This window comes from Hyaena hyaena, unplaced genomic scaffold, assembly GCF_003009895.1.
Source record: "Hyaena hyaena isolate Hyena2069 unplaced genomic scaffold, ASM300989v1 scaffold_70, whole genome shotgun sequence".
NCBI classification, from domain to species: Eukaryota; Metazoa; Chordata; class Mammalia; order Carnivora; family Hyaenidae; genus Hyaena; species Hyaena hyaena.
This window is the reverse complement of record NW_024080701.1, coordinates 3727837-3748296: the sequence shown is the minus strand read 5'-3', so window position 1 is coordinate 3748296 and position 20460 is coordinate 3727837. Positions and strand designations below refer to the sequence as shown.

The 20460-nt window shown below is 39.3% G+C and overlaps 1 protein-coding gene across 3 annotated transcripts in view; it reads right to left on the bottom strand.

Annotated features, from left to right (window-relative positions):
* Nucleotides 1–486: 486 nt before the first annotated feature.
* Nucleotides 487–20460, bottom strand: part of ADAL (adenosine deaminase like) — a 30588-nt gene continuing 10614 nt past the window's right edge. For 2 of the 3 annotated variants that reach the window (XM_039232875.1, XM_039232876.1), the window contains exons 2-11: nt 17383–17614; nt 17006–17136; nt 16208–16268; nt 13240–13327; nt 10631–10712; nt 7645–7771; nt 6470–6550; nt 4221–4359; nt 1841–1941; nt 487–1253 (exon numbers count right to left, since the gene is read on the bottom strand). In XM_039232875.1, coding sequence (XP_039088806.1) covers nt 1059–1253; nt 1841–1941; nt 4221–4359; nt 6470–6550; nt 7645–7771; nt 10631–10712; nt 13240–13327; nt 16208–16268; nt 17006–17136; nt 17383–17448 — 1071 coding nt within the window. In that variant the 5' untranslated portion in view covers nt 17449–17614 and the 3' untranslated portion in view covers nt 487–1058. Of the gene's footprint in view, nt 1254–1835; nt 1942–4220; nt 4360–6469; nt 6551–7644; nt 7772–10630; nt 10713–13239; nt 13328–16207; nt 16269–17005; nt 17137–17382; nt 17615–20460 lie in introns of all 3 variants that reach the window. The other variant, XM_039232877.1, reaches the window with a different exon arrangement.

The following is a 20460-nucleotide window of genomic DNA, read 5'->3' as shown; positions in this document are numbered from 1 at the left end:
CTCTCCCACTCATGCCCTCCCTCTCTCAAAAATAAACATAAAAAAAATTTTTTTAAAGGAAAGGGAAGATGAGATATAAGCACTCAATTTTTCCATTATTCAATTAAAAATCTAAAAAAACTACTCCTATATACTCAAATAACTATCCAGGGAGATGCATATCTCAAAGTTTTCACATATAAGATGATGCATATTCTCTAATATGGTGCTTAAATAGTAACATGTTATAAGGAATATTTTAGTTAGGAGCTTAAATTTCTCCTACATGTACAATGGGACTCTTTCAGAAACAAAACTTGGGAACAAGTGGAAGTCAGATCGAGGCTGGAAATAGAAAATGGAAGCCCAAACTACCTTAGAGTTCAAGAAGTATCTGGCTGGCATAGCTCCATTATGGTCAAAATAAGAGAAGAGTAAGGCAGGAACATTTTAAAGAACTACCACCTTGATTCCAGGGGGATTAATCATGACAAGGGCAAAGCCAGATCTTAGAAGCTAGCTTTATCTGTCACTAGGGTCATCCAAAGTTGATTAACCCTGACTACTGGATATTCACAAAAATCCATGGTATGCAGTATAGCCTGGTGTTTCAGGGAATGCTTAAATGAAGGGAGTCTGATTAAAACAAGCACAACAAAATATAGAGAGCTGTTGCCACAAGCTACAAAGCTTAAAGGTTTTAGTGGCAATCTGTTTCCCTTCTCTTCATCTTATTTAGACTAGTAACTCCAAATTCTTCCTGATGAGAAACTTCTTCAATTTTCCTGAAGTTTTATGATCACTAATGGAGAGGAACTGGTGGAATGGGGAGTTTCGTTAGCAGCCGCTTTCAAGTCCCTTCCAGTAAGCAGCTTAGAGGTAAGCTCTGTAAGACCTCAGAGTCTGCAGTCAGTTTAAGACATGTTTACTGCACACCAACCATTAATACGGTGCTGGTGATGGAGCCCATGGTACCTGGCTGCTGTGCTTCAAAGGGAGCAGTGGACGGTTTACTAAGTGGGATATGGCAGGAAGATCCTCATTGCAGTGCAGTCAAAAGTAGTTTATCTCACTGCAGCTTAAAAGTGTAACACTTTGGGTTTCAGATGATTCCACTTCCTCTTCAGTTCAGACCTGGTGCTGTCAGAAGCAAAGATGTAGTTGATGGATTCATAAGATAGATCCCACACCTGATACTGGGTCAGATTAAATGTTTCAGCAGCCAGCTGGTACTCTTGAGAAAGGTGTGTTGCAAAAATACCCTTATCATCAGTCTGCCAAAACAAAACAAAACAAAACAAAACAAAACAAAACCAAGAAGTTTAAAAATGAACAAGGAAATAATTTTTTAAAAATTTTAAAAATAATTTAAAAAAAATTTTACAAATTTACATTCTATTTTCCTAATATTTACCATGCTTCTTTTAAGAGTCTAAACAGGCCTATAAATGCGTCCATGTGTATCTATAACTTAATAGGCTTATTTGTCCTTTTTAAAACAAGAACTATAAACACCAGAGCAGTGGCTCTCAACCAGGGCTGCATATTAAAAATCACCTAGGAAGCTTTTAAGATGTATCTGTGCACAGGACTCACCCCAGATCAAATAAAATAGAATCTCAAGGTATGGTATTGGGCATCAGTATATTTTTTAATGTTACCCTGGGTACTATCCAGGACCTTTTCCCAGAGAGCCAAACCTAAATCCCCCTGGCCGTCTGCAGCCCCTCCTGCCCTGATCCCCTCTTCTACTTGGGCAGCACTGTCAGGCATGCAAGGCAGTCAGCCAGGGATGAATGTGTGACCTAATGCACCTCTGAAACTAAAAAGGAGTGAAATACTTCAAACAAAATAACCTTACACAGATCACAGAAGGATGGGCAATGCTGTACCAGAATCCGAAATGATGCTGGTCATAAGACGGAACCGTCTGACTTTTGATGTTTGAGGTCAAACAGAGTTCTAGATGAAAGGAGGAAAAAGTCTCTTATTAAAAGCAGATTAGTAGACTCACTCATCAGCATTCACCAAGTAGACACATGAGAAATCTTTCCAAAGTATGCTAATTTTCAGTAGTTCATGACTTTACAAAATTGACCTTATATGTGAAAATTTGTAGTTCAAATAGTGTAGTTGTGTGGGATGTATGTGTAGCAAATAGGGCAGCAACTGTACCAGGCAGGGAACTCCTATCCCCTCCACATCCATGTTCTTCCCTCTTTCTTTTACCAAAATGGAGAGGAAAGAGGAATGTTAAAAGGCAGTCACCTTGGAGAAAGCAGGGAAGCATGATGAAGAAATTGTGTTTTTTTTTTAAAAGCTTATTTCTTTATTTTGAGAGAGAGTACAATCAGAGGATGGGTAGAGAGAGAGGGACAAAGAAAGAGAATCCCAAGAAGGGTCCATGCTGTCAGCACAGAGCCAGATGCAGGCCTCAAACTCACAAACTATGAGCTCATGACCTGAGCTGAAATCTAGAGTCAGACACTTAACTGACTGAGCCATCCAGGCACCCCTGATGAAGGAATCTTTGAAGGGTTGCTGCACTTCTTCCTGGTCTTATAGAGGCTAAGACAAAATGGTAGCACTACTTGAGGGCTATAGCATTAAAAAAGCCAAGAGCAGAAATGGATTTCAAGAAAATCCCTAAACTCCTGTACTCAGACAACCATCTATTCACTGTCTGCTGCAAGTGAATCCATCTTAAGAATGACATCTAGGGGCGCCTGGGTGGCTCAGTTGGTTGAGTGCTGACTTTGGCTCAGGTCATGATCTCAGTCTGTGGGTTTGAGCCCAGAACTGGGCTCTGTGCTGTTAGCTCAGAGCCTGGAGCCTGCTTCAGATTCTGTGTCTCCCTATCTCTCTGTACCCCTACTCGTGCAATCTCTCAAAAATAAATAAACGTTATTAAAAAAAAAAAAAGAATGACTGCTATTATTAACAAATTCCTGCCTTGACACACTGTACCCAGCTACCCCAGCCAGAGCAGAAATACTTCACTGACTTGACTGACGGTGTCAGCTCACTAGGGTAAGGCAGCCTCCCATTCAGTCCAAGGGATAGCCACTTGCTCCCTAACTCTTCTGGGCACAGAACTGGGCCACCACACTAACTAAGATCACTATGCAAATGATTTCCATTTTCTCTACTTTTACGGATGTTTAAAAGTGTCCTTATGGGGCACGTGGGTGGCTCAGTTGTTTAAGCATCTAACTTCAGCTCATGTCATGATCTCACAGTTTATGGGTTTGAACCCTGCTCTGGGCTCTGTGTTGACAGCTGGAAGCCTGGAGCCTGTTTTGGATTCTTGCCTCCCTCTCTTTCTGCCCCTCTCCTGTTCACACTCTGTCTGTCTCTCTCTCAAAATAAATAAACATAAAAAAAATTTTTTTAATGTCCTTAGTAAAAACAAAATCCTATTATTAATTGCTAAGAAACTCTAAAATATACACCCACATGAGTGTTTTTGCCAACTGATCAATGTGTAAATTTAGCAAATTGACCAGTTAGTAAAATGGTTTTCAGCCAACCGCTTTTTTCCCTCTAGAGAAAGGCCTTCCCTAACCATCCAACTGAAAGTGGTTATTTCATCACTATTATATCAAAATGTTTAATTTTCTTCAAAGAACTTAACACTGACATTTTCGTGTGTACCTGTTTACTGCCTCTTTTACCTATGCCAGAATATAAGTTCCTTGAGAAATAAATCTTGCCTGTTTTGTTTACTGTTCTATTCCCGGCAATTTGAACAGTGACTGGAACAGAGTAGGCACTTCATAACTACTTGTCGTTAAATAAAAGCAGCTCCAGGACACACAGGTAGACAAACAAGTATGTAATAGTCAACACACTTATAAAACTAGGAATTGGAATCATCCATAATTCTTAATTTTTAAATAAATGTCACATATTTTCATGACACATGTTAATTTAGTAAAGTCATTGAAAAATTCTAGATGACCCTTATTCCTTCAATATAATATTGAGTTTCAGGAACTGGGGAATGGAGCAGTGAACAAAACAAAGGCCCTGCTTTCATGGAGCTTATATTCTAATGGAAGGTAAAACTTTCTGTTACTTAAATGAGGCTCGGGACACACATGCACCATGTAACTTTTTATTTCTAAATGACACTAATATATTTAGAACAGTGCTCCTCTACATTTGGGTTGCACGCAACCTGGTGGCTGGGGACAAAGGCACAGAATACTGTCTGGAGGACCTAAAGTCCCAAGCCTTACCCAGTGGTATTTGGTGTTGCCTCACAAAGTCTACCAATTCCAGGGATCCTCCCTCAGAGGAGTTGAGAAATGTCCCATGCCCAATTCTGTCAGGAAGCAGATCCAGAAGTACTTGTGTTTCTTCTTTTTGGTTTGGAATCTCAAAAAAGAAGGAAAAAACAGGAAGAGAGAACATCAATAACCTTTTTCAGTGGTTCTCAAAAGTACTTTTTTTTTTTAACGTTTATTTTTATTTTTGAGAGAGAGAGCGAGTGCGAGCAGAGGAGAGGAGAGAGAGAGAGAGGGAGACACAGAATCTGAAGCAGGCTCCAGGCTCCATGCTGTCAACACAGAGCCCGACACAGGACTTGAATCCATAAACCGTGAGATCATGACCTGAGCTGAAGTTGGACACTTAACCAACTGAGCCACCCAGGCGCCCCATAAAGTACCTTTTTTCTACAGCCAGCTACTCTGTCCCTCAAAGAAGATAATGCTGACATTCTGGAAAGCTGAACTACTTACACCTTCCCAGCTCTCTTCTTTGCCTTTATCTTTCCATTCATTTCCCAATATTCTTCTAGTTTCATTTCAATGACAATAGGAGTTAACAACAATATTAATAACAACAAACAAAGACCCGCCCTGTGCCCTTTCACATAAATTCTCCTTTAAACCTCACAAGAATCTTACCAAGTATTAAGACAAAGAAATTAAAGTTCAGAGAAAGTAACAGGATCAACTTGGAAGGAGAACTGAATCGGGAAAGGGACCTTCCATCTTTTATTTTTTTCCTTTTACATTACACTTTTCTATACTTGGATTTTCTTCAGATACACCTAACTTTTGCAGTTAAAACATAAAGCTTTTTTGTTGTTGTTGTTAAGGTCATGGGGCTCTATCTGACTCCAGGGCTCTGACGCACATGTTTTATTTTGACAAAGCTAGACATTCCCCAACTACCATGAAAAAGTCTAGCTATGCTTTTTAACTGCTGGTTAGCCTAAAATACAAATGACTGTAACATGGTGAAATGTTTTATTTTTTTATTAAAAAAATTTTTTTTTGAAATGAAATGTTTTATATCAAATGGATGAAACAAGAAAAGCAACAGAGACTGAGGTAAAGAGAAGGTTCTGATGCAGTTGCACAAAACCAGAGATAACTAGTCACAGTAAAACATGCTGGCTGTTCCAATATATTGACCTATAGCTTCAAATCAGACATCACTTAGTCAGCTAGAGGCTATCCTTTGAGTGAGAGAGGTTTTTGATCAGACTGTGGAAACACAGATCCTGGATGTTAAGTTCTGCCACTATATTACTGACTCCTTATAGAAATGAAAAACATCAGTACTGACAAGAAACTCTAATTTCTCCCTTAATCTTCAAATCATGATGCTAGTCAACCTTTATATATTACTGCATCTAATACAATAAACCTGTGACGTAAGTAGCTTCAGTATTATTTCTTGCACTCAAGACAATAAACCCCAAACTCATCAAGTTGTATACATTAATCATGTACAGCTTTTTGTATGCAGAAAGAAAGAAAGAAAGAAAGAAAGAGAAATGAGAAAGGGAAGGAAGGAAGGAAGGGAGGGAGGACGGAAAGGAAAGAAAGGGAAGGAAGAAAGAAAAGGTAAGAAAAGGAAGGAAGAAAGAAAATAAATGGGTAGAAGTACTGAGGTACAAAGTAAATCCATCTGTAAAATGGGGGAAAGTGTAGTGGACTCGCCTTTGCCTCACAGGACGTGCTTATGAAAGTGACTGTTCTGCCATTAACTGTCATTGTGCTATGCTGCCAAGGAGCTGAGGCCCAATGAAGGGCACCTGATCTTCTGATAAGCCTTATAAAATAATGATGAGCTACTTCCTTCCTTGCTAATACATGTGATACATTCCAGTCCCTTATCCTACGAGCACAACTGAGATGAATTGGTGGTGCTTTTCTCAGTGTCAGCTGGCCAATGACACACCGATAATGAAAATTTGTGCATTTTCTCTAGTAAGATGTCATTAAGCTGCTTTAATGACACAGCTGTAGTGCAAGTCAACAGCCACCCCCAGGAACCACAAAGACATAGAAACAGTAACATGAGGAACTAAAGCAAGTCATGCCTTTATCATTATAATTTATATTCTAAAACATTTCTACATTTCTCCTCTAAAAAATCTTTTTCCAAGGCAGGTTTACTTTTAGCCATTTACAAATGGTTATTATTTTCATTGTAATCTACCTTCTCAGCCTAATTTTACAATATTATTTACCTCTGAAAGATGCAACGCCAACTTCAGACCTGCTTTTTTAGCTTCTAAAAGAGGTTCCAAGAAGTCTTTTGCTTGTCCTACCTTGAAGATAAAAGTTAAAATGAAGATGCATTAGCATTCTAGGCAAATCAAAGAATTGGGTACTCTGTCTCAATAAACAAAAGAATAAAATAATGGCAAGAAAAAAATGGCAGATTGATTCATTTGAAAATTTCATTTATAAAGCACCTACAATGTGCTAGACACCTTAGGGAATACAAAGCTGGCAAAGACACAATCCCTGCCCTCAAAAATGTTACATCTCATGAACCTGAGATCAGTCAGCCAACCTAGATATAGAGGTCACTATATTTTATTTCTGAAGGGAAATCTAGATATCCAGCACTAAGGAGGAGAACTCACCGATTCAGGAACCTGGATGATTAGAGCAAAGAAGCATCTACCAAATAGATGAATGAAACAAGAGCAGAATAATCCAGGTTTAGACAAAGCCATAAGAAACAATTTCCTGGGACTCCCTACAATTCAATGGTTTTTAAATACGGGCAATTCTGCCCCCACAGGGGACATCTGGCAATATTTAGGAACATTTTTAGTTATCATAACTAGGAAGGTGCTTCTGGTATCTAGTGGATAGAGAGGCCAGGGATACTACTAAACACTTTGCATTTCACAAACATCCTCCCAAGACAAAGAATTATTTGGGCCAGAATGTCAATAGTGTCATAGGTTAGACACTGTGCTTGAATCTGACATTCAAGAAGCTGTAGGCCAGCCTTTTTCAACTAGGGGTTCTGTGAGATAATTGAGCCCTAGCCATAATTAAGTACTTGTTTCATAATTGTTAATTAAGTATTAGACATGCATTGTATATAATAAATTAGCTTCTCTCCTAGGTATATAGAAAGATACTGGGTAGCATCTTTAGAAGGATGGAAAAAAATAATCACATTGTCATGCAAATCATTTTCTTTTTTCTTTTTAGAGGGCTTAATTCTTTCCCTCACTGAGAACAGTTGCTACAGACATTCTGGTCATCCAGGGCAGAACAGGTCTTCATCCACACCAAGAGTCTGCTGGACCTCTGGAGAATGCAGGATGCTCTGAGCTAATCCTTACCCCACAAACTGATTCTACCTTCCAGAGATAATATGTATTTAGGAAAAGTAGCTTACAGTCGGGTCTCCACTGAGGTCAAGGCCAAGAACTGTATCCTCAGTTGACAGAAAGAACTCTTCAGCAAGTTTAACAGTCTCCTTGGCTACTGAAGGGCCACCTCTTCTGTCGATTGCTATCAAATACCTTTAATATAAGAAAAACACAGCTGAAAACAAATATGGTGCAGATGAAAAAGACAACTCTGAGTATAGTCAGGGAGGTATGGCAGGCTCATGTAAAATTTACTTATTAGGAAAGGTATAGCCTGACTGATAGGACAGCTTACTTTGCCAGATGGCAAAAGACATAAATTCCCAAATAGCACCAAACATCTAGTTACTGTTCAAATTTCTAAATGTCTCATGGTTTTTGTGCATGTATTTGTTTTTTGAGTTTTTTTGATTCAGAATTCAACAAAAGTCCAAGCATTGTGTTGGTCAATGTATCCCAAGTCTCTTTTAATCTAGAGGCACTCCCTTCACACCTCACCTTACCCCTTTTCCACACCCCCATATCACCTTTTTTGAATTTATTTGTTGAAGAAACCAGGTGCTTTGTCCTATAAGGCTTCCCACAATATATATTTTACTGAATGAATTCCTATGTTGCTAACCTGTTCTTCTGTCTCTTATATTTCCCATAAATTGAAAATTAAATCCAGTCTACAGACTTGATCGGATTCAATTTTTTGGCCAGGGTATTTCATAGGTAGTGGTGTGTTCTTTAATCAGGAGGCCTAGATCCACTATTTCATTAAGTGTTACAAAAATGGTAATATTCTAACATATATTCAATAGCTGATAGAAATTCATTCTTCGTAGGTTAGCTGGAATTCTATAAGGAATCTAACACCCAAAGAACCCGCTAATATTGCAGAATTTTCCTCCAGCATTTATTAATTTATCAATTTTTTAACACAAATACAAAAAGAAATTCCTCCAGCATTTATTCATTTAGAAAATTTGGATCAACTATATATAAAAGGCAGCCCTTTTTTTTTTTTTTACTGTAATGATTTCTTCTACCATTAAATGTTAGAAAACAACATCAATCATATGAACATAACAAAATATAACTGTCCTGATTGCTGAATGTTTAAGGAAGTTTCCCACTTTTTGTTATAAATAACACTACAATAAAGAATCTTACATATAAATAAATTTATTTCCTTAGGAAAACATTTCTCTAAGAGGGGTACTGGTCCGGAGGGAAAGATTTTTATACATCCTAATACACACTGCTTTGTAAAGAAGTTTTATTTCTTACTTAGGCTCACTAGCAGTACGTTCACAAACACTGGTTATTACCCCTTTTTGGGGGGGCCTACTGAAATGGCATTGTAATATTTCTTTTTTTTTTTAATGTTTTATTTATTTCTGAGAGAGAGAGAGAGGCAGCGTGAGCAGAGGAGGGTCAAAGAGAGAGGGAGACACAGAACCCGAAGCAGGCTTCAGGTTCTGAGCTAGCTGTCAGCACAGAGCCTGATGCGGGCCCGAACCCACGAACTGCAAGACCATGACTCGAGCTGAAGTCGGACGCCCAACCGACTGAGCCACCCATGTGCCCCGGCACTGTAGTATTGCTTTTTAAAATGGTGTGATTAGTGAGATTAAATAGTTCCCTATACATTTACTGGTCATTTCTAAGTCTTCTTTTCTGAATTCTCTTGTCTTTTATCTGCTTTTTTTGGAGGGAGGGATGGTATTAGTCTAGTTAAGCTTAATTTGGAGAGATTTTGTAGCCAGAAACTATACAGGTAGCTTTCTTCCTTCAAGGACTTATTGAGCCCTGATTATGTGTCACCTCTGTTGTAAGTATTGGAGGCATAGTGGTGAATCAAAAGAAAAGGTTCCTAGCCTCATGAATTTACACTCTAGTGGGTATGTATGTACAAATAAAACAAGATAGTGCTTGCTTCAGCAGTACATATACAAATAAAACAAGAGAATTTCTTTTTTTTTTTTTTTTAATATTTTTATTTATTTCTAGGATAGAGAGAGACAGCGTGAACAGGGGAGGGTCAGAGAGAGGGAGATACAGACTCTGAAACAGGCTCCAGGCTCTGAGCTGGCAGTCAGCACAGATCCCGACGCGGGGCTCGAACCCACAAACCGCAAGATCATGACCTAAGCGAAAGTCGGACGCTTAACCGACTAAGCCACCCAGGCGCCCCAACAAGAGAATCTCTGATCCTGTTAAGAAGAATGCCATAAAGGAAATAAATGGGTCTACTAGAGGATTTGGGGGGCACTTCAGATGGTCAAGGAAGGCCCCTCTGAGCAAGTGAGAGCCAAACTGAGAAGTGAATAATGAAAAGCCAGCCATGCAAGGTTATGGTGGAAGTGTGTTCTAATACAAAGGTGTTGAGGTGGGACAGTCCTGGCCTATTTGAGGATAGAGAGCAAACCCATGTGTAGTAACAAATGGTCCAGATAAGGCTGTTGAAGTAAGAGAGGCAACCAGATCACATGAGACCTTGTCGGCCACAATAAGAAGTCTGGATTTTAGTGGAAGACGAATAGGAAGCCATACTTCTCTAGATAACAGTACTCAGAATTTTACTGCCACATGAATCAATTTAGAATTGCATTTTCAACTTCAAGCAGTAGAGTTCTTGACTCTGTTTTTTTCAAAGGTAAAATAAGTTACTGTTTGATTTATAAAAATCTATTACACTCATGGGGCTCCTGGGTGGCTTAGTCGGTTAAGCGTCCGGCTTTCGCTTAGGTCATGATCTCGCGGTTCGTGGGTTCGAGCCCCGCGTCGGGCTCTGTGCTGACTGCCAGCTCAGAGCCTGGAGCCTGTTTCAGAGTCTGTGACTCCCTCTCTCTCTGACCCTCCCCTGCTCACGCCGTCTCTCTCTCTCTCTCTCTCTCCTAGAAATAAATAAAACATTAAAACAAAACAAAACAAAAAAAAAAATCTATTACACTCATGATCAAAATGACAACTTCACATTCTAGTTTTTTAAAATGGTGACCACTAAGGCACAGTGCTGCTTACCTAACATCAATGTCTATGTTTTCTTGTTTGGACTGTTTTATACCCTCAAGTATAGATTCCACATAAGTCTTTTTAGTCATTCCTGGAAAGGACATAAAGAAAATATTTGTAAAGAGATCATCAACTATTTCATCCTTCAATATTAGCATCCCTCTAAGAACAAATACATTTTCACTTTTTGTTGTGACAAGGATATGATTAAAGTTGAGTTAAAACATGGCCCTGTGGGTACATTTTTATAAATTCTAATTGTGCTTTTAAAATTTTATTTATTTATTTTGAGAGAGACACAGAGCCTGAGTAGGGAAGGGGGAGAGAAAAGAAGAGAGAATCCCAAGCAGGCTCTGCACTGCCAGCGTGGAGCTTGATGTGGGGCTCAAACCCACAAACCATGAGATCATGACCTGAGCTAAAACCAGGAGTTAGACTCTCAATCAACTGAGACACCCAGGTGACCCTTAATAAAAAATTTTTAAATGAAGTACTAGAAAACTGAAATGAAAAAAAAAGACATACAAAATAAAGCCCATTTAAAACTTTTCTTAGAATAAAAATAAATTTTATAATAAAATTTAAAAATAATAAAAAAATAAAAATTTTCTTAGATTCAACAGACATAAAAATACTCTCACAGAGGCACCTAGCTGGCGTAGTGGGTAGAACATGAGACTCTTGATCTCAGGGTCATGAGTTCAAGTACCATGTTGGGTGTGGAGCTACTTAAAAAAACAAAATTAAACAGGGGCATCTGGGTGGCTCAGTTGGTTAAGCATCCAAATCTTGGTTTCAGCTCAGGTCATGATCTCACAGTTTAGTGGGTGTGAGTCTGGCATCAGGCTCAGTGCTGCCAATGTGTAATCTGTTTCGGATTCTTTCTCTCTCTCTGGACCTCCCCTACTTTCTCTTAAAAAAAAAAAAAGTTTAAAAAGTAAACAACTACTCCCACAAATTGCTATAAAAATTTGAAGCGCTATTCTAAAAAAACAAGACAAGAAGCCCTTTTTAAAGGCCTGTCCTTAAAATAACAAACACCATTTTTCTCTTTTAGCAGAATGTTTTCCTGTTGGTCCAGAAAAAAATCCCCTTTTGGGTTCTCTCCTCCTTAATCCTGGTCACCCTCCATATTTCCTGTCCAGGGCATGAGAGCAGTTCTTCCAATTCTGGGTACACAAGTCCTCCTCTTCTGAGGGGCTCTGAAAGAACACTTTCCAGAACAAGCTCCTCTAAAAGACTCTCATACCCCAATCATAAAATGCTTACTTTTGATGGAATATCTCTAATAATTTTTAAAGTTTATTTATTTTTGAGAGAGAGAAAGAGAGCAAGCAGGGGAGGGGCAGAGAAAGAGGGACAGAGAGAATCCCAAGCAGGCTCCAGGCTGTCAATTGAGAGCCCAACGTGGGGCTCGATGAGGGGCTCATTCTCAGGACCCTGAGATCATGACCTGAGTTGATAGCAAGAGTCAGACACCCAACTGACTGGGCCACACAGACACCCTGGAAAATCTCTAATAAAGCAGAGAAAATTATAAAGAAAAAAAATAAGAGTTAACCTGTAATCCCACCACTCAGAGATAACCACCACTCAGAGATAACCACTGTCTTTGTTTTTCTAAGTATACATATGTATTTTTTTAATAGATGAGATGCTACTAGGTATATATGTATCCTGTTCAGTCATTTAACACTTTATTCTGAGCTTATCCCCAAGTCTTTCAAGTATCTTTGCAAATATTTTTAATGGTTGCCTAATATTCCATTAACCCTTATTTACCCATTCCCTACTGTTGCATATAAAAGCAAACTAGCTCGAATAAGTGGCAGGTTTCTTCTTTCCTTTCCTGTCCACTATCCTCACCAGCATAACTTGGAATTGATCTTGCAATTTAAAAATGCAAGATAAGAATCTTCTGCTTGTCCCATTTCAACATTTACATTATGTAGTTTGAAAATTTTTACCCCCTGAATGACTGGGCTGCACATGTCAGGGCACAAGACGATCTGACAGGGCCTTTTCAGGTTACACACAGATTATTAAGAGGGACCCAATGACACTACATAATATCTGTCAGTGCTGTCCTTATGAAAAGAGGGTCCCAGGAAATTTCTCCGGACCACATTCAGATCCACTCATCTCCATTAAAAGAGATTTTACCACCTTGTTGCTGCTTTCTCCTGGCCTAAGACACTATCAGTTTCTGAGAGGTGACTGAAAAACCTTCATTTCTGTGACTATCATAAAACATGATTCTGCATCTACTCAGTGGCACTGTCTCAAGGGCCCTGATGCAAGGACTGAGAATTAGCCTCTCTTTAAAACACTGTAACTATAAGGAGCAAGTATCCTTTTCTCAGAGTGAGAAAAATAAATAAGAACAGACGAAATTTTTGTAGGCTTTCTTATTTTCGTTAAACAGACAATCCCTGACCTGATTTTTTTTAAAAAAACTTAATAACTCACTCATTAATAATGTACATCTTAAGATGTGGACCATTGACTCCTCAACAATGTAAAAGTAAGTGCACATATTCTCAAAGTTCAAAACAAATGAATCATCAAAGCACACAGAAAAAAAAAAGTTTATTTGCCAAGAAGTAATTAAATTCTACCTGTAGCATCTTCTCTTCTGGGTGTGCTCCTTAGTTCCAGGTACTTGACACCATCATCTGCAAATTCTTTAATGACATCTTTCGTGACCTGATAATTATGGCATTGGACACAATACTGATAATGTTAGTGTAAGGATCCCAATGAAAATGACAAATGCTACACCTTTATCTCCTTGCATTAAATTTGATTTGCAAAAAAATGTTGGAAGTCTCTCATGTGGTCAAGATGACCTGGTTTGTCATACCATGGCTGGTGACTATGACAGGACTATAACACTTCCAACAGCTCCCCTCATAGCACTCATTCTCACATTAAATCCAAATCTACACATCATGCACACCTTTTGGCTCTTTTCTCTTTTAAACATTTCTCCGTGTCCTAGTGTTCATAATAGCAGTTGATAAAACAGAGATTTTACAATAGTATTAGGTCATGATCTTGTGGTTCATGAGTTCGAGCCCTGTGTCGGACTCTGCATTGACAGCTCAGAGCCTGGAGCCACTTTTGGATTCTGTGTCTTCCTCTCTCTCTGCCCCTTCTCTGTTTTCACTCTGTCTCTTCTCTCCCTCTCTCAAAAATAAACATTAAAAAAAGAGAAAGAAGTGGCTAAATTAGGTATTACTGAGGCACCATTTAAAGGCTTAATGTTCTTATTCAGGTTATTTAGGAATATGTTGTATTTTTCAAGAATTTCTTCAGGCAGGGTTACATTTGCCCCAGAAGTACTAAGAAAAATTCCTCGTTGGCAAATAAAATGGGTGATAAATATGAATCAAATGGTATACAAGTTGGCACAAATTTCAACAATCCAAATATGGCTAAATGGCCAGGGTAAATGATATCAAAAGGATAAATGCATTTTTTCCTTCTCTGTCATCCATCCTAAAAATACCAAATCTAGAAGAAAAAATAACCAGGTTAGAAATGCTGTAACAACCAGCTCTAGTTAGACCTTGCAGCTGGTATCCTAATCTTAACCTGCTTTGACTACAAGCACATGGTCATGGAAGTGCAGTATCCTGGCAAAGGAACAAAGGTTGGCTGATTATGTAGAGAGTGCCTAACAAGGTGGCACTACTTTGGTAGATTCATTGTGATCCAAGGTCTGGGCTTCATCTAGCTTTGGGCATGTGTGTTAAAAGCCAAAAAGGAATTTATTGTAATAAATTTAACGAAGCTCAGATTCACCAGGAGGTCTGGAGAATCAGCCTCAAATGCATTAAGAATCATGTGACACTCCTAGATGAAGCAAGATACCACAGCTTCTTCCACCACTAAGCAAGACCCTGTAGTTTCTGTACCATCATCACAGGTACTGGACCCCATGGCAAGGCTGCCCCCAAAGCTCTATGTAGCTGCCAATGCCACTACCAGAGTGTGGGCCTCATCTATGCAGGCCAAGGAACTTGTATCTTGTTACTGGCTCCAGAACTTGAACAGACCCACAGAGGCCAACCAACTCTACCCCAGCTAACATGTGGCTAATGCAGAAGCCTATTTGTTAATGTATGCATTGACAATGAGGGTGGAAGTGAGGGTATGAAATGGCAGTCCTCACTGACTGATGAGACCACATCTACTATCCAAGTTTACTCTTTCTCGGTCTCTTGAGGTACCTGTGAAACTAAATAAAACAGAAGGCTGTTGACAAGCATGAAATGAGAGCAATGAAATGATTTATCTAGGCCACAGTGAGGCCTGTGGAATCATCCCTATTCATGTCCAATAACACTTCCCTGGAGTCCACATCTGGGTCTGCCAGATTCAGCCCTTTCTGCTCCATGCAACAAGTACTGAGGACAACTCTTATTCAGGCTCTTTCTTCAGATAGGACACATCACAATTAGTTAAGTTTCTGCTTACTCCAAGGATGGTAAGTCTGCATCTCTTGAATGAGAAAGAACATTGGCTCTGGGGGTGTCTGGGTGGCTCAGTCGGTTAAGCATTTGACTTCAGCTCAGGTCATGATCTCACAGTTTGTAAGTTCGAGTCCCACGTTGGGCTCTGTGCTGACAATGCAGAACCTGAAGTCCCCTTCAAGTTCTGTGTCTGCCTCTCTCTCTGCCGCTCCTCCACTCACACTCTTTCTCTCTCTCTCTCAAAAATAAATAAACATTTAAAAAATTAAAAGAAAAAAAGAACATGGCTCTGGAACCAGATAAAGATAGTTATTCCCTCCACTTATTCTGTGAATGACCTTACACAAGTTACTTAACCTATTTGAGCCTTGGGGTTTCTTTTCTTTTTTTTTTCACCTGCAAAAAGGAACAGTAAAAATACCTACCTCAGAAAGTAGTCTCAGACGTAGTGTCTGGCATATGCAATAGTTAATATTATTATTTCAATCATGTTCCAATCAGAACACTGACAGGATTTTGCTTCTCTCCATTTACAAAGAGTACATTTTAAAATGCCACCCTGGCCAGACAATGATACAGAAGCCAGTCTTCTATATCAGGCTCTAATATCACAGAGCTTCAGATAAGAGAACACAGTGGTGTCCTCTAGTCCTTCATCCCCAGAGGGAAGGTACACTTTTCCTAGGGATTAATCAGTTATTCAGTCTCTAAGTACTTCTTGAACTTCACTGCCTATACTGTCCACCTAGGCAGTTAAAAGTATCTCAAGCAATACAGATAAAGCCTTATCAAGGAAATGCTCGTGTATGGTCAAATATTTCATATGGTATGTTATATATGGAAAACAGGACAAGATCTTATCTTCCATTTTATCCTGTATGTAATAGAAAATGATGATCTGGGTTCTTTTATCTTTTACAATGAAGCAGTCTTTTGATATTATTGCTTGGCAAATGCCAGACATTGGTTTTGAAAAGAGTTGCCATAAAAAAGCAGAAAGCATATCTCATTTCATTCTTGATTAAAGTAAAAGGTCACGTATAACATCAGAAGAGCATAAATTACTTAATACTTTTTAAACCACTCTAAAAATTGCTTCATTTCTCACCATTAAAATATCTTCAGGGCTAGTAGTAAGCTGATGAATAATTTGAAACATCTGGAAACATCTGCAACATGAAAAGTTTTAACATACTCTAGTCATTAAAAACTTGTCACTCAAGACAGACCCATTAAGTTGAATTAATATATTTTAGGCTAATACTAATTACATATTTATAAAGAATTACAGACTAACTTTTTCAAAAATTACACTGATCTGGAAGGACAATCAAATGGCTGAAAATAAAACATTATTTTTAAGTGGGCAATATTAGCTTTTCTTCACCACACCTCCTACCCCCTGCTGATAACAGCAAACAGGGAGACAAATCAATAAACCTACATTTGTAAGTCTAAAGAATATTCCAGGGGCACCTGGGTGGCTCGGTCAGTTAAGCATCTGACCCTTGATTTCAGCTCAGGTCATGAATTCATGGTTCATCAGATTGAGCCCCCCATCAGGTTCTATGCTGACAGTGTAGAGTCTGCTACGGATTCTCTGTCTCTCGGTCTCTCCTCTCTCTCTCTGCTCCTCCCCTGCTCTCTCTCAAAATAAATAAACTTTAAAAAATAAAGAGAGAGAGAATATTTCAATATAGTACAACTTTACAAACAACCTAAATCACTAAAAATACTGTCAACAGACTGACAGCTGGAAACAAATGCTGTATGTCAAGTTATAGTCTCCATACCAAATAGCTACTCTATTTCTAAACTACAAAAATCTGGATTCTTACATACTATTTACAATTCAAAACAACACAAGAGAAAAAAAGAAGTATGTCCACAACTTCCCCAAACTCACTCTTCTAAAGTTCTTTTCTTTCCCTTGTCAATCACAGTCATCTGATCGTGGATTTTAAGACCTGGCTTCTTGGCTATCAGTTTCTTCATGGTATTAGAACTAATGGATCCATTCAAGTGGGCATGCAGTTCCTAAAACAAGAGAATACCATCAGTAAAAATTTCTCAAGTATCCACTAGATTCATAGCATCATACCAGGTACCTGATGTTTGTATTCTGTACCAGGTAAACGACCTACCAGGTATAGTACATAGCTTTACAGTTTACAAAGTTTAAAATTCTACCTATAAAATGTACTTTCTTTGTATGAAAACAACAATAACACAGATGTCCTTATAATTAGCAAACACTCCAGAATTCTGTGGCTGAATTCTTACCACTTTAGGTAATTCTGAATAAAAAGCTGTCTTCCATGGCTGTTGGTGTTCTTCTGCTTCCATCATGATGTAGTAGAGAAAAGGTCTTTCTCCAAATACTCTTGTTCTTATTATAAACAGTACAATGTACTTTAGTCAGTAAGTTGTGTGGTCTTGAATTTCCTTCAGATTGTTTTATGTCTGTACACTTTGATAAGATAAACTGTATATGTAGCTCTGGGCTCAGTTTCACCTGTGTAAACAAATGTGAATATTTTCAGGTGTTGACATAAAAGCAAAGAAACAGAATTTTGCCACTTTGTTCCTCAAAAGATGAAAACCCCAGGGGCACCTGAGTGGCCCAGTCAGTTAAGTCTCCAACTTCAGGATGCAACATGGCGGAGAAGTAGGGAGCTCCATACATTTCACTCACCCCCATCTCTCAAATGAGAAGGCCTGAAGCCATAGGAACCCTTACAGAATCCAGGAGTTTGGTAGGAAAAGGAGACAGTGTCCACTGAGAAAACCTTATACTGTGAGTGCGAACTGGTGAAGATAAAAACAGGCCGGGACGGAGACACAGAGGGAGGGGAGGGATCCCCCTTTGCGGGGAGCCTTGGTAAGTCAAAGGGAAAAGAAAGAGCGGCTGAAACTGCTCAAGAAATTATCCCTGTCCCTGGAGAGGAGAAAAACCTCGGCTCAGGACACAGTGATCCAGTTTCCAGCTGTCCAGCTGCCCTTGAACGGGACACATTGGTCCCAGATGACGCCAGGAGAAACCGCTCCTCTGCTCCTCAGCAAGACCTGGAGGGGAAGAGGCGCACCTGAAGCCGCTCTGCCAATCTTCTGGCTCCGCTTGATTCCCTGGGGGGAGGCGAGAGGCTTGAAACTATTCGGAGGGAATGGGCCTGTGGGCTTATATTTCCGGCGGTATCAATGGGGCTCTTGGACTAAGATCTGGAAATGAGGCATGGCTTGGGGCATAGAACATGGCCCACCTTGACTACACAATCGGCACAGGGAGATCAGACCGAAAAGAGTGAGTTGCAACTCTAGGTTCAAGAGGCAACTGGGGCGCTGCCATTTTTCTCCCCATAACCATCAAGGTGGGACCTCAGGGACCCACCTGCAGGACAAGACACAGTGGAGGCTAAGACCCGCCTACACGAAACCATGCGCATCCCTGCTAGAAAGCTGCTTTTTTTTTTTTTTTACTGGAGCCCAGGGGCAATACCAACATGGATGCACTGCCGTGATTAATTCGAGATCAGTTCTTTGTATTCAGATATATTTTCCCTTGTCTCATTCATAACCCTCCCCTCTGCTGGACTGGGCACTCTGGTCACTGGTTTGCTTAAACAGTCACATTTAATCCATTCTCTACATGTATATTCTACATGTCCACCACTACCTTTCTCTCTCTCTCTCTCTGGAGTCATCAGACTATATACTTTCTCTGAGTAACATTATCTTTGTTTCTTTCTCCTCGCCTCTTACCGTATTCTCCTCTTTCTCTCTCTGAGTCTCTCTGCCTGGTTACTATCCAATTTTGCTTCCTCCTCACCCTGTCATTTCTCTCTTTGTATCTGCTCTTCCATCAGCACTGCATACACCCGGCTCTTTATTTGTAGCTGGGAATTCTGGTTTTATGCCTTTAGACTGTCCTTTGTCTTTCTGGTTTTTTTCGTCTTTCTTTTCTTTTTTTCTTTTTCTTTTTATTGTCTGTTTTTCCTCCTACCTCTTTTTTCCCCTTCTTGTTTTTTTTCTTTTTCTTACTCCCTTTTAGTGTGCACATTTGTTGGATTTGTCTGTGTGTTTCTGTGCATTTGTTCCCTGTGTGTTTGTCTGTCTGTTTTCTTTTCCAGGGCAACCTCAAGAAACAAGCCAAAGTACACATGGTGGAGAGTCCCAAATACCACTGCAAGTAGGGAAATAAAATAACCAAAGTCTCAATAAAAGACCAAGAGACACCATTCAAAGAACACTTCCTGAATGGACAAGCTCTGGACGGTCACAGCAATACATGCAGGTCAGAGTGCATAACAAGCTTTTAAAACTAACAAGAGACAGAAAGCTAGCCAAAATGATGAAACAGAAGAACTCTCCTCTAAAAAAATTCCAGGAAGAAATGACAGCTAAAGAATTGCTCAAAACAGATATAAGCAACATAACCGAACAAGAATTTAGAACAATAGTAACAAAATTCATCACTGGGCTTGAAAAAGGCATGGAAGACAGAGAAACTATTGCTACAAAGACTATGGAACTTAAAAATAGTTGTGATGAATTAAAATGTTGCTATAAATGAGAAGCAAAATAAAATGGAGGCATCCAATGCACAGACTGAAGAGGCAGAGAGGAGAATAGGTGAATTAGAAGACACAATTATAGAAAAAGAGGAAGCTGAGAAAAAGAGAGATAAACTGATCCAGGAACCCAAAGAAGAGTTAGAGAGCTGACCAATACAGAGTGGTAACAGACCTATCTACTGAAACCTAGCAGGCCAGAATGGAATGGCAGGAAATCTTCAATGTGACGAACAGAAAAAGTATACAGCCAAGAGTCCTCTATCCAGCAAGCCTATCATTCAGAATAGAAGGAGAGATAAAAGTCTTTCCAAATAAACAAAAATTGAAAGAATTTGTCACCACTAAACCAGCCCTTCAAGAAATCCTGAGGGGGACTCTATGAGGGAAATGTTGCAAGGAACACAAGGTACCAGAGACACCACCACAAGCATGAATCCTACAAAGAACACAATGACTCAAAACCCATATTTCTCGAAGGAAATTGAAGAAGACACAAAGAAATGGAAAAACATTCCATGCTCATGGATAGGAAGAATAAATATAGTTAAGATGTCATTACTACCTAAAGCACTCTACACATTCAATGCAATTCCCATCAAAATTGCACCAGCATACTTCTCAAAACTAGAACAAACTATCCAAAAATTTGTATGGAACCACAAAAGACCCCGAATAGCCAAAGTAATACTGAAAAATAAAACCAAAACGGGAGGTATCACCATCCCAGACTTCAGCCTCTACTACAAAGCTGTCATCCTCAAGACAGTATGGTATTGGCACAAAAACAGAC